The sequence below is a fragment of the Planococcus citri genome, chromosome 3 (assembly GCF_950023065.1).
Source record: "Planococcus citri chromosome 3, ihPlaCitr1.1, whole genome shotgun sequence".
NCBI lineage: Eukaryota > Metazoa > Arthropoda > Insecta > Hemiptera > Pseudococcidae > Planococcus > Planococcus citri.
The window spans coordinates 5,299,772-5,313,657 of NC_088679.1; the positions used below are offsets into that span (position 1 = coordinate 5,299,772).

The window sequence follows — 13,886 nt, forward strand, 5'->3', positions numbered from 1 at the left end:
TCATTTCAGTTTCAGTTTCAGTTTAAGTTTATGTTTTAAATTTGTTGAAAAAAATGAACTACCAAAAACCAGTTTTGCTTTTTTCAGTTTCAGTTTTTAACCAGTTCCAGTTTTCCATTTTTTCAAAAATACCCCAAAAATCGAAAAATGAATTTTGAGCAAATGAAATTTTAGTTAATGAGGGTATCCAGATTCCAGAAGTATGCATAGATGTATTTAGTTGTTTGCAGTCAAAGTGGCATCTTTTTGTGTATATTTTAGCTGTCAGGCTTGAGTTTAGCTCCACAGTAAAATTTAAAAAAACCGCTACTCCGACGCTCAAGTTTTTCCCACGGTGTTGTCGTGGGAAAATTCTGACCCACGCGCTCGCACAAGGGACTTCTTTCAATTTCCCATTCAACTGAATTTTTCACGCTACATTTTTCGAAAATTATTCAAATTTTCATCCAAAATAAAGAATTTGAGTAATTTTCGAAAAATATAGTTACCTATAATGTTAAAAATTTAGTTAAAAGGTAAAATAAAACATGTTTCTTGGTCGAGCGCGTGGGTCAAAATTTTCCCACGACAACACCGTGGGAAAAACTCGAGTGTCGGGGTAGCGATTTTTAAAAATTTGGAAATTCAAAATTTTACTTTTTACTAATAAAGTGGTACTTGGGCCAAGGGTTACCACTGAGACCATTCTCCATCCAAATCCTCGGAGCAAACTTCATGAGGTTCCCAGTTAGTTTACAGGTGTTGGCGTACACATGAAATAATTCCATGGTTTCCATAGCAACGAATTTAGAAAATGATGCATTTTTACCTGTAAACATTAGATTCATAATTCTAATCCAGTTTACATTCATATCTATGGTTGAAAAAACTTTCACATTAAACTTTAAGTTCAAGTGTACGCACCGTATCCCTATGTTTGAAAGTCAATAAAATTTCTGTGCTCGAATTGAAATTTTTCAGAATCTGAAAATGAATTAAAAATACATGAAATTTCTTGTCGCGATTTTTCAAATTTACATCAGTTATGGGCTTTTTAGAAATAACTGTGTTAAAATGATAATTTTCAGTGCAACTTGCAACCCCATCTATCATGTTGTATCAGGTAAATCATCACGTCTTAGCTTCGTTCAAAAGTGATATTATCGAATTTGCCGTCGTAGCTGACTAGAATCATTAGCACTCACTTATGAAGAAGAAAATCCGAATTGAGTTGGAATGTCGTTATTCAACGCTATTGATTTATGGTCAACTCGTTGCGGAGTAGATGAAACATTCAGTATAAATTGTTTAGTATGCGTGGATTATGACGAATCCGGTCGAAATAAAGTGATCGTTGGAAGCTTGAGTGGTCTGTTACAGATTTACGAATTCAATTGCACCGATTTTGCTCAAACATCGTTTAAACCTTCTGATCTACTCTTGGAAACCCAATTGCCTCTACCAATCATTCACGTTGCTACCGGTCAACTAGTCAGGTAACCCTGCAATCTATTTGAAATCAGTGTACCTATGTTGGAATGAAATACCTCCTTACATGAAATGTTTTACATGTTTCAGTGGTTCTAGAGCTCAACATATCGCTATAGCTCATCCTACGAATATAAAAGTGTATAGTTTTGCTTCAATACCAGGCTCAACCGAACACGGAGATCAGTTTGATTTACGAGTTGTTTACGAGCATGCATTACAACATTCCATTCATCAACTGATAGTAGGATCATTTGGCGGCGTCAAAGGTCGAGATTTTATATGCAGTTGCGCTTTAGATGGTACGCTGACGTTTTTTGAGCAAGAAACCTTAGTCCACGAAACTCGTTTGCCTTCTTTCTTATTGCCAAATCCGATAGTGTATGTGCCAGAATTCGATTCGTTTGTTACGTTTTCCGCTGACTGGTGTATTGAAAGCTATAGGTTAGTTGGTTCTTTGTTAAAATGGTTGCAATTGCAGCTGCAGAAATAGGTACCTAATTATTCTATCATTTGATTTTTGTAGGTATCAAGATTTAGTAAACACATCCAGGAAGAAAATTGTACCAACGTGGTCGTATAATTTGGGCGATAGTATTATCGATATACAAACTTTGAGACACGATGAAACATTCATCGTTGTGCTTTCCGAGCACAATTTGACTTGTTTTAATACCAAAGGCGTTGTCAGATTCACCAAAAGATTGCAGTATTCTTCGTTATGTTTTCATATCTATATCAATGGTAAGTACGTTGTATTTTGTAACATTAGAACTTAGAAGAGTGGCCTTTAAAACAAATTGTTGATTTTTTTGGGACCCCCCCCCCCCCCTAGTTGAATGCTGTTTATTTATTTTTTTTCTTTTGTAATACCTAGCACCAAACTAAAGAGGGTCTCCCTAAGAAAAAAATCTCACCAAGTATAAATAAAGGGCCACTCTATTATAAGTACATATTGTAGCATAAACATTCAATGTGCATGAATTTACATTTTTCAGATGTCACAAATGAATTAATGATGTTGAACGTATCCGATTCTGGTGTTTTGTTCGTATATGAACGTACTACCCTACGTTGGAGTGCTAAATTACCTACAATTCCTATCCACATCAGTAAGGCAGACTTTGGGGTACGTTATATACACACACAATTGTGGTACGATTTCCACTAAACTGAGAAAACCTAAAGTAATCAAAAAAAATTCACGATATTTCAGGTGAAAGGTGCTCTATTAATGCTCTCTGATCAAGGAGACTTGAACTGTTGTTACTTGGGAACTAAACCATCACTTTTCGTGGCTCCTCCATTAGAAAATTCGATCACGAATTACAAAAATATCAATACGAAATTGGAAAAACTACACGAACAGATCAAAGAATTCACCATAAGTGACGGTAGGTAGCAGGTACCTATTCAATTCACTACCTACTTAGTCCGGCATATGACAATAGGAGTATTTGCACCCCCCCACCCCCACCCCCCGCCAATCCTCAGGGACAACTTTTTTCTTAAAAGGGACATCCTAAGGAACATTTTAAAGCAAACTTGCCAAACAAAAGTTGGTCTTACTTACAAAATGGCGGCCATTTTGATTGACAGGTCAGCCGAAATCGCTTCAAACTTTACAAAGGTAGATCGAAAGATGATGCAAAAATTTATCACCTGTCAAAATTTCAAGTGCTAAAGTGGGTTTTTCGATTTTTGGTGATTTTGGAAAATCAAATTTAGGCCAAAAATGAGGGAAAAAATCAAAATTTTACCAAATTGACCAAGAAAGCTGAAATTTGGGATATACCCTATTTTTGACATGCCAAATCGATTGGAAACGGTTTCAACCCGTTTTGAGTAGTTCTGGAGCCTCCAGCAGATTTTTGAATCTCGAAATTCCTACAAAATTCCATTAAATTGGAGTTGTAAAGCTGAAGTTTATTCTAAAAACTAAATTCAATTCGCTACAAAGTATTTCAGGTGAATTTCAAGTCGTTTTGGAGCCTCCAGCGACGTTTTTGAAAATTCTTGAAGCCTCCAACAGATGTATGAAACTTTTTAAATTTTCACAAAATTTCATCAAAATGGAGATGGAAAGCTGAAATTTACTCTACACTCCAATTTTAACACCCTCTGAAGACGACTTCAGGTGGGTTCAAGTCATTTTAGAGCCTCCAGCGACTTTTTTGAAAATTACTGGAGCCTCCAGTAGATTTTTGAAACTTGAAATTTCCTCAAAGTTTCATCAAATTAAGATGGAGAGTCAAAATTCATTCTGCAAACTAATTTCAATACGCTACGAAGTTGACTGCTGGTGAATTTCAAGTCGTTTTGGGTCCTCCAGCGACTTTTTGAAAATTCCTGAAGCCTCCAGCAGATTTTTGAAACCTTAAATTTTCACAAAATTTTATCAAATGGGGATGGAAAGCTGAAATTTACTCTACACTCCAATTTTAACACCCTCTGAAAATGACTTCTGGTGGATTTCAAGACATTTTTGAGCCTCCAACAACTTTCTTGAAAATTACTGGAGCGTCCAGTAGATTTTTCAAACTTGAAATTTCCCCAAAATTTCATCAAACTAAGATGAGGAGTCGAAATTCATTCTGCAAACTATTTTCAATACGCTACGAAGTTGACTGCTGGTGAATTTTAAGTCGTTTTGGAGCCTCCAGAAATTTTTTGAAAGGTTGTATGACGTTTTTTGGAAAATTGAAGTTTCCTAAAAGTAGCTGGAAGCTTTAAAACCATTTGAAACCACCATGTAGTCTGCGAAGTAAATTTCAGCTTGGCAACTCCATTTGATAAATTAATGTAAGGGAAATTTCAAGTTTCAAAAATCTACTGGAGGCTCCAGTAATTTTCAAAAAAGTCGCTGGAGGCTCTAAAATGACTTGAACCCACCTGAAGTCGTCTTCAGAGGGTGTTAAAATTGGAGTGTAGAGTAAATTTCAGCTTTCCATCTCCATTTTGATGAAATTTTGTGAAAATTTAAAAAGTTTCATACATCTGCTGGAGGCTTCAAGAATTTTCAAATAGTCGCTGGAGGCTCCAAAACGACTTGAAATTTACCTGCAGTACTTCGTAGCGCATTGAAATTAGTTTTTTGAATAAATTTTAGCTTTAACAACTCCAATTTGATGGAATTTTGTGGGAATTTCGAGATTCAAAAATCTGCTGGAGGCTCCAGAACTACTCAAAACGGATTAAAACCGTTTCCAATCGATTTAACATGTCGAAAATAGGGTATGTCCCAAATTTCATCTTTCTTGTTCAATTTGGTGAAATTTTGATTTTTTCCCTCATTTTTGGCCTAAATTCGATTTTCAAAAATTCACCAAAAATCGAAAACCCCACTTTAACACTTGAAATTTTGACAGGTGATGAATTTTTGCATGATCTTTCGATCTACTTTTGTAAAGTTTGAAAAAGTTCGTGCAAGTCCTATGTTAAAACGCCAAAATCTGCGATTTCGGCTGACCTGTCAATCAAAATGGCCGCCATTTTGTAAGTTAGACCAACTTTTTTTTGGCAAGTTTGCTTTAAAATGTTCTTTAGAATGTCCCCTTTAAGAAAAAAGTTGTCCCGGAGGATCGGCGGGGGGAGGGTGCAATTACTCCTATTGTCATATGCCGGACTAACTGGTTTTCGCCCATTTTTGACGATTTAAATTCAATTATTTTCCAGCTATAAATAACTTGACGCTGTCTGTGAGTGAACGTGAGATCCAAGTTGAAACGAAAATTGTGCCTTTTGATAAAGCATTGAATCAATGTCAACTCGTTATTGATCTACTTCCCAGTCGACCTTTGATTAGTGTGCACGTAGCGTTTGAAATCATGGCACCGTTTTCCATCCAACCAGAATCATATACTCTTTCTACTCTACGTAAGTTTCCGTTATCATTTTAATAGCCTATTAGAAATTTGTAGGTACAATGTAAATTCTTATTCGAGAACCATTTTACAGAGGAAAAATCAGTTTTCAATGCTACAATCATGATTGAAGATTTCAAAGATATCGTACCAAGCAGTTTAGATGTCACTACCATAGTGAGCTACATGGGAAAGAATGCCCCATGCATGATACGCAAACGTTGCAGTTTGCCAGCCAGAATTGTGATATCTGCTTGCTTGTTGACCGAAGAGAAAAATTGCTCAAAAATTACTCTGTCTACGAATAAACCTCCGTTACCATTATCCGTCCTATTTCAAGGTACATCGGTACCTATTAATTAATTTTTGGGCCAAAGTTCCATTTATCAGCGAGAATTAGGTAGGTAATTAAATTATTTATTTACAGAGTTTCGTGGAAACCAATGGACGGAAAGTGGAAACAACGACGAAGTGGCTTGCTTCTGTTTAAATTACAATCCAGATATAAAATGCACTGTATCGTTGAGTAAACTCAAACATGGTTATGAATTCTCGACAAATTCGATGGCTCTGTTATATTTTTTGCTCATTTACGTGATGCGTCGTAGTAAATCTCATAAAAGTGGAATCCAAACTGAAGAAGAATTTAAATTCGATTGTAAAAACGTGCCGAGAAACGAATTAATGAAAGCTGTTGAAAACCATGTCAATGCTAGAAATGAAATATGTGATTTGCAAGTGAGTGTTTTGCATGCAATTTTATACTATCGATTCGAAAAAATTACATGTCTGATGAATTTTTCTGTTCTTAGTCATTCTTAGAGAAATTAAGCTCCCAGTTTAGGTTGATCCAACGAAGATTCTTGATCAAGCTGAAAGAGAAAACAAACACCCCAATTACAGCTTTGCAAACATTGTACAACGACATATACGATAAACTTTCAAATACCATTCAGTCTATCGAAGAAAAACAAAGAGTATGTATCTAGGGAATTATTACCTAGGTCTAGGTATTGAATATTTCATTTTGGTAACCTACCTACTATACAAATATGTATTTCGTAATCTCAACCCTCTAACTAGTAATTATTATTAGGATGAGGACGGCGCATGTAATTTGACTTTTTTTTTTGTTCGTTTCTAGAAATTAATTGTACTTAGCAGTGAATTACACAGCTCGATCGAATTGACCCTGGAGTTAATAGCTATAAATAGTTCGATCGAATCGAATAATTTGGATGAATTAAGAGAAGCTTTAACGTTGACCTCCCTGAATTCCGATTCACAGGTTGTGTTGTGTATTCTTCATCAATGTTAATAATTCATTGAGCTGTAATGATTAGAATGGGCAATTTTTTTTTCAGGGATGGGAAGAAAGAACTTATGCGAACGTGATTCATTTACTTAAAACGAAACTTTCTGATTCTGATAAAGACCAATTCCTCGTGTCACCCACTGCCGATAAAAGTATCCGAGACTTCAATCAGTTATGGAAACTTTTGTGTACAGCTTTTGATCGCGTCACTAAAGGAAAATTTTCACTGTCTCAGAAACTAGATCAAAACAGAAGTATGTGAGATTTTTTTAGACTAATGATTCGTTATTTTTATGGCCGAGTGTTATAATGAGTGGAATTTTTAAGGGGTTACGCCAATTACCGAAGATGATGAAACTGCAGAAGAAGAACCTAAACAGAGCAAGTTTCGATTCTTAAAGAATGAAAAATTACTCTCAAAACGGTTATCACTTGGTAAGTTGGGAATCAGTTAAGATTGGGTAATTGATTAGTGAATTTTGCCACAAAAAAACAATGTACGGTGTGTTTTGAAAATTGAAATATTTTCCTTAGGTATTATTTTTGTTGTGGTTAAATTGTGGGGAGGGAATAATCGATCACATCTTCCAGCTACGTATGAAAAAAAATGTACTTTACATTTCCATCGAATCAATTATTTGGCTCAAAAATCGAAGCTCCTAGCGCAGAATTCACTCATGATGGAGTGCAATGGCATTTTTTAAATTGGAGCTCCTGGCGCAGAACCCACTCATCATCGTGTGAGTCGGTTCAAAATTAAAGCTAGTGGCACAGAACCTATCCATCATCAAGTGGAATAGAAATTATCAAAATGGGATCTCCTGGCGTAGACCCCTACTTCTAACTCAGAGCTCCTGGCGCAGAACTTACTCATTGTCAAATGTTACAGAAATTTTTGAAATGAGAAATTCTGGCGCAGAACTCTCATATCATCAGGTAGTGCAGAAATATCCCAAATTTGATTTGAGCTCCTGGCGCAGAATCATCCATCACCTGTGGAACAGAAATCTTCAAAACCAAAGTTTAAGGCACAGAATCAACTCATCATTGAATGCTATAAAAATTTTTAAAATTGGAGGTCCTGCAGGCGCAGAATCCATCCATCTTAGGGTGATTTGGAAATCTTCAAAATTGGAGCTCCTGGTGCAGAACCCACTCATCACTCAGTGGAAAAGAAAATCTTCAAACTCAGAGTTTCTGGCTCAGAGCTTACTCATTGTGAAATGTTGCAGAAATTTTTCTAAATGGGAGCTCCTGGCGCAGAACTCATCCATCACCTGTGGAACAGAAATCTTGAAAACCCAAAGTTTCCGACACAGAACCTACCTACTCATCGATGAATCCTATAGAAATTTTTAAAATTGGGGGTCCTGACGCAGAACTTATCCATCATGAGGTTGTATAAAAATATCCAAAATTAAAGCTTCTGGTGCAGAACCTACTCATTATCAAGTGGTATGGAAATTATCAAAATTGGAGCTCCTGGCGTACAGAACCTACTCATCATCAATGGAAAAGAAAATCTTCAAAGTCAGAGCTCCTGGCGCAGAACTTACTCATCGTCTAATGTTGCAGAAATTTTTAAAATGGGAGCTCCTGGCGCAGAACCCACTCATCATCAATGGAAAAGAAAATCTTCAAAGTCAGAGCTCCTGGCGCAGAACTTACTCATCGTCTAATGTTGCAGAAATTTTTAAAATGGGAGCTCCTGGCGCAGAACCCACTCATTATCAGAGGGATTGAGAATTTTCAAAATTGGAGCTCCTAGTGCAGGACCGAGAACTCATCCATCATTGAGGGATGATGTAGAAATGTTTAAAATTAGAGCTTCATCCGGTAGTGCAAAAAAAAAAATCCAAAATTTGAGCTCCTGGCGCAGAACCCACCATCATTGGGTGGAGTGAAACTTTACAAACTGTGGCTCCTGGCGCAGAACCCACTCACCATATTGATGTAGGAATCTTCAGAGTCGGAGCTCCTGGCGCAGAACTCACTCATTGTCAAATGTTACAGAAATTTTTAAAACAGGAGCTCCTGGCGCAGAACTCATCCATCACCCATGGAACAGAAATCTTCAAAACCAAAGTTTCTGGTGCAAAATCAACTCATCAGTGAATGCTATAGAAATTTTTAAAATTGGAGGTCCTGTCGCAGAACTTATCCATCATCAGATTGTACAGAAATATTAAAAATTGCAGCTCCTGGCGCAGAACCCACCCATCACTTAGTGGAATAGAAAATCATCAACCCGATTCGTGCTGGTGTCAGTTTATTTTGCCATGACAAAAGGTGAACAAATGGCATAAAAAAACTAGTGAAATAGAAAAATTCAGCCAATGAGCGACCAGCATTCGAATTTTGCCTGTTGAATTGCCACAGTGGCAGCAAAATGACAAAAATTCCAGCCAATGGGCGACGAGACCTGACGAGGTGTCACAAAACTGACAAAAAGTGAACAAATGGCAGAAAAAACCTACTTCTTTTCTGATACTGCGCGAATTGGGAAACTCAGAGATCCTGGCACATAACTTACCTACTCATTGTCAAAATCTGCAGAAAATTTTAAAATGGGAGCTCCCGGCACAGAACTCACCAATCATTGGGTGAAATAAAAATCTTCAGAATCAAACTTCCAGGCACCGAATCCTATTCATCAATAATGAATGCTATAGAAAATTTTAAAATTGTAGCTCATGGCACCGAACCCACCCATCACCTAGTGGAATTGAAAATCATCAACCTCAGAGATCATGTCACAGAACCTACTCATTGTTGAAAGCTGCAGAAATTTTTAAAATGGGAGCTCCTGGCGCAGAACTCACCCATCATTGGGTGAGATAAAAATCTTCATAGATCAAAGTTCCTGGCACAGAATCTTACTCGTCATTGAATGCTATAGAAATTTTTAAAAATTGAAGCTCATGGCTCAGAACTTAGCCATCATCAGGTAGAACAGAAAGATTCGAGCTCCTGGCGCAGAACCCACCCATCATCCCGTGATATACTCGTATTTTCAAAATTGGATCTTCTGGCTCAAAATCCACTCAAGCATGGAGTGGGATGGATTCTATCTCCCAGAGAAGATCATCTATGTAGTGGTACAAGAATGTTAAAATTGTAGCTCCTGGTGCTGAACTCGCATATACTTGGTTAGTGCAGAAATATCCAAAATCGCAGCTCCTGGCGCTGAACCCGTCCATTATCAGTTGGTACAGAACATTCCAAAGTGAGCTCCTGGCGCAGAACTCTCATATCATCGTGTAGTGCAGAGATACACAAAGTTTGAGTTCCAGGAGCAGAACCCATCCACCATTTGGTGGGGATAAAATCTTCAAAAGTAGAGTTCCATGTCGCAGAACCTACTCACATTACATGGTGTAGATATTTTTGCCGGCCTTTTAAAATTAAGAGCTGCTAGTGCAGAACTTGCCGATTATTGGTTGGCACAGAAATATTCAAAATTGGAGCTCCTGGCGCAGAACCCACTCATTATCAAGTGGTTTGAGAATTTTCAAAATTTGAGCTCCTGGCGCAGAATTCGCTCATTCATCGAGTGGTAAGTATCAAGTGGTACAGAAATATCAAAATCAGAGCTCCTGGCGCAGAAATCACCCATCACCTAGTGGAATAGGAATCTTCAAAATTAGAGCTCCTGGTGCAGAACTGAGAACCCATCCATCATTGATTGATGTAGAAATGTTCAAAATTAGAGCTCCAGGTAGTACAGAAATATCCTAAATTTGAGCTCCTGGCGCAGAACCCGCCATCATTGGGTGGAGTGAAATTTTCCAAACTTCGGCCCCTGGCGCAGAACCCACCCATCATCAATTGATGCAGAAATTTTCAAAATTAGAGCTCCTGGCGCAGAACTCGCTCATCATAGGGTGTGATCGAAATGTTCTGAATGCGATTTCCTGGCTCATCGATAATGATTCCAAAACTCATCAAAATTTCTCCATTTATTTTATTTTATTTTATTACATTTGAAATTCTAGAAAAAAGTGGGAAAATATTTCATTCCATTTTCGGACACACTGTAGCGTATCTTCTTCTAAATAGGGACCTGTATTTCAACTTACTTCGCTGCTTTTATATTGATGCTTTTTATACCTCTCCGGAAACGATTTTTAATGAATGAAAGTAAAAATCAGACCCTATTCGTTTTTACACTATGGGTGGTTTTTTTTCGCAATTAACCAGTCAAGCTGGCTATATGCACTTTACATTTCTTTTGATGATGGTAGCTCTAAAAAAAATAGCATATTTTAGTACACATTTCTTGCTAAGTGTGATTATTTTTCTTCCTTCAGCTCAGGACAGCATTATCGATCAACTGAACGAGATCAATTAGTTTCCTACGATATTGAAATCGGAATTGTACATACGAAATACAAGCTCAATTCACGAGAAAAAAAATCGTCCGGGTACTTGATACATATGTACTTTATTCTAGTCATTTATTTATACTTTTTATAAGGATGTCCATAATGTTAATTCCTTTTTATGCATTAAATTATTTGGTATAACGGAATTTTCAATTATTTGTGCATGAATTGCATGCGCATAGGTAATCCAATAACCACTGGGAGAGCAAATAAAATTGCGAAAAAAAAATCATAACTCTATACTAGGTACTCTAGCCACGATACCAGCCTCTCAGATCATTCTTACGCGCAGAATGATGAAAAAAAAACACGAACTAATTCTTGACAAAAACTTCATAAAATAATCGAGCATGGAAAAAAAATTCCCAGCACCGCCAACATAGCATTTAATCATGGTAGGTCGTTGCGCGAAGAGTAATTTTCAAGATGTGTGAAAAATTTACGAGCTCTGTTTATGACATAATGGTTTTTAACAGATGATTTTTTTCAGCGGATCGAATAACTGGCAGGGTGAAGAGGTGGAATACGTCTCGACGCGCGGATTAAGCATAGATAGTTTATGACGGTATCTTTGGCCAACCGCGACGCCGCCTATGGAAGGGTGCGCGGTGCTTTTTCTCGTCATTCGCACATTAGAAAGTGCATCAGAATAATTTCCAATTGTTTCGTCAAAAAAGGGCAATATAAAATTGACGAAATCGTGTAAAAATAGGAGGAAGCGAGGGGTTGTATGCATTTTACACGGGTAAATGAGTAAATGTACACGTATTTGTGGTACGAGAAAGGTGTAACATCTGGTCGCCAGCAAATGACACATATTTTTTCTGGTATTTTTATTTTTAGAATCGATTATTGTCGCGTGCCAAGACCGTGAGAGTGTCTGTCCTACTCTTCTCACGGGTATAAAGTATTTTTATGCGATTATACGCGTGATTAGGTAGTCGAAAGTTTTAGAAATGAAAGTCAAACTTTTGATTGTGATGATCCATTCATTGTATGAACGTGTGATCTCATTGAAGTAAAGCTGCAATGCGTGATTGAGTTTTCTTCGTTTTAAAAAACCAAATATTTTCATCTTTCTTGTTTGATAAAAAGTTGAAACAAAGTGTACAAACTCAAAAATTTAACTCAAACAGGTTGGGTAGGAGTTAGCTCAAAAAAAATCCACGTTTTTTAAAAATGCCTTCTCTTTAAAAGCCCATATTCTCCTCCAGGAGCACTTTCGAGGCTTAAATTTTTTCTGAGTGACTTTAAAGTCAAAATGAGTTTCCACTAAAATTGTTCAAAATCCTACGACACTTTTTTTTACAATTAACTCTACTTTCGAATAATTACTCAAACTAATGACACATCTTACTAAACAAGATAATGTTCAAATTTCAGCACTTTACCCGAACCAAAATATTCATCAAGAATTACTAGATAAATGATCAGTTTTCAGAGAAATAAAAAATTGAGTATCTATGCTTCAAATTCGATGCACAACAGTCTTGTCACTCTTCTCAAATACAACAAGTAGGGAAGCTGTAGATATTTCTTTCAATTATACCAAGGAGGATGAGGGAATGCCTCAGCCGAATTGACATCAAGGCAACTAACTATGTACCTGCTGCCAGCTTGTTTTCAGGAGGTAAGTATGTAATTTGTTTATTTCTATTGAATTTTCAAATTGACTGGCGTTCGTGTAAGACGAAAACAGCAAGTGACTTAAGTTATAGACCAAAACACATTTTAAGGAAAAAATAACTCTACATAAAAAAAATTTATAATTAGCTAAAGTGGTAAGCAAAGTGGTGAAAAATGCTAAAAATAAATTCGAAAAATCAAAGGATTTACTACCAGAAATAGTAAGAAGGGCCACTCTCCTCCAAAATGTATATTTTTGGTTAGGGAGAGTATCTCTTCAAGATTTTCGAAAATCCGATGATACTCCTTTCTTCAAATTTCACGAACAATACATCTCATCGAAGAACGAGGAACGAATCTTCAAGAAATATCGATAAACTGCACAGTCACTGGTTTTTTTTGGCATGATTACGGTTTAATGACACCATAAATGAGTCATTCTGAAGAAAACGTGGATGATTAACACAAATTATAATTATATGTACAACATGGCATAGACAGAACGTGGTAAAAATCGTAGCAAAGAACTTGATTAAATCTCTTCTTATATTGACCCTTGAAATATGTACAAAACGATTGTCAAAAAAATTATAATGATAAAGTTCTAGCCAACAGGATGAGCTAAAGTAACTTTAGTAACCAAAAAATAAAGAAACGCGAGAAAAACATATTTTTAGTGTAGAAAAAATTACAAAAAACTTTTAATGTTTAGAAGTTGAACAACTTGAAATTTTTTGATAATTTTTCCCAACAAAGTAAGAGTTTTTGAAATTTTTTTCAAAAAATCTCATTTCTAGAAAAATAAAACGAGACTGGCAATTGTGAAAAAAGGCTTTCCTGGAAATTGCTGGACAATAAGCGAGACTTTGGGAAAACTTTTGAAAAAAAACTGAAACTTTGGAAAATAATTTGACAATTTCAGCAAAAAGCAGGGCTTTTTCAGGAATTAATGGCAAAAAAGAGATATTTTTTAAAACAATTTTTAGCAAATAGTATCCAACTTAGGTTTTTTGAATGGAAAATTACTTGAGGGGGGGGGGGAATCAAAATACCAAAAATTGCAAAAAATGCTCGCTTTCCAACAAAATTTTTAAAAATGGGATTGGTTTTTTTTTGCAAAAACGTCTAAAATTTTGATTTTTTTCAAAAGTTTTCCTGATTTGCCCAAAATTTCTAGAAAACCATTTATTTTCTTAAAATTGCCAATCACATTTTATTTTTCCAGAAATT

At 36.3% G+C, this 13,886-nt stretch overlaps 1 protein-coding gene across 1 annotated transcript; it reads left to right on the plus strand.

Annotated features, from left to right (window-relative positions):
- Positions 1 to 662: 662 nt before the first annotated feature.
- Positions 663 to 11,161, plus strand: BBS9 (Bardet-Biedl syndrome 9). The gene is made up of 13 exons (XM_065357168.1): positions 663 to 1,475; positions 1,558 to 1,911; positions 1,994 to 2,211; positions 2,466 to 2,596; positions 2,684 to 2,861; positions 5,143 to 5,343; positions 5,425 to 5,670; positions 5,758 to 6,068; positions 6,143 to 6,307; positions 6,475 to 6,618; positions 6,695 to 6,899; positions 6,973 to 7,080; positions 10,956 to 11,161. The coding sequence occupies exons 1-13, from the start codon at positions 1,216 to 1,218 to the stop codon at positions 10,994 to 10,996; spliced, it is 2,562 nt and encodes an 853-aa protein (XP_065213240.1). The 5' UTR covers positions 663 to 1,215; the 3' UTR covers positions 10,997 to 11,161.
- The last annotated feature ends 2,725 nt before the right edge of the window (positions 11,162 to 13,886 follow it).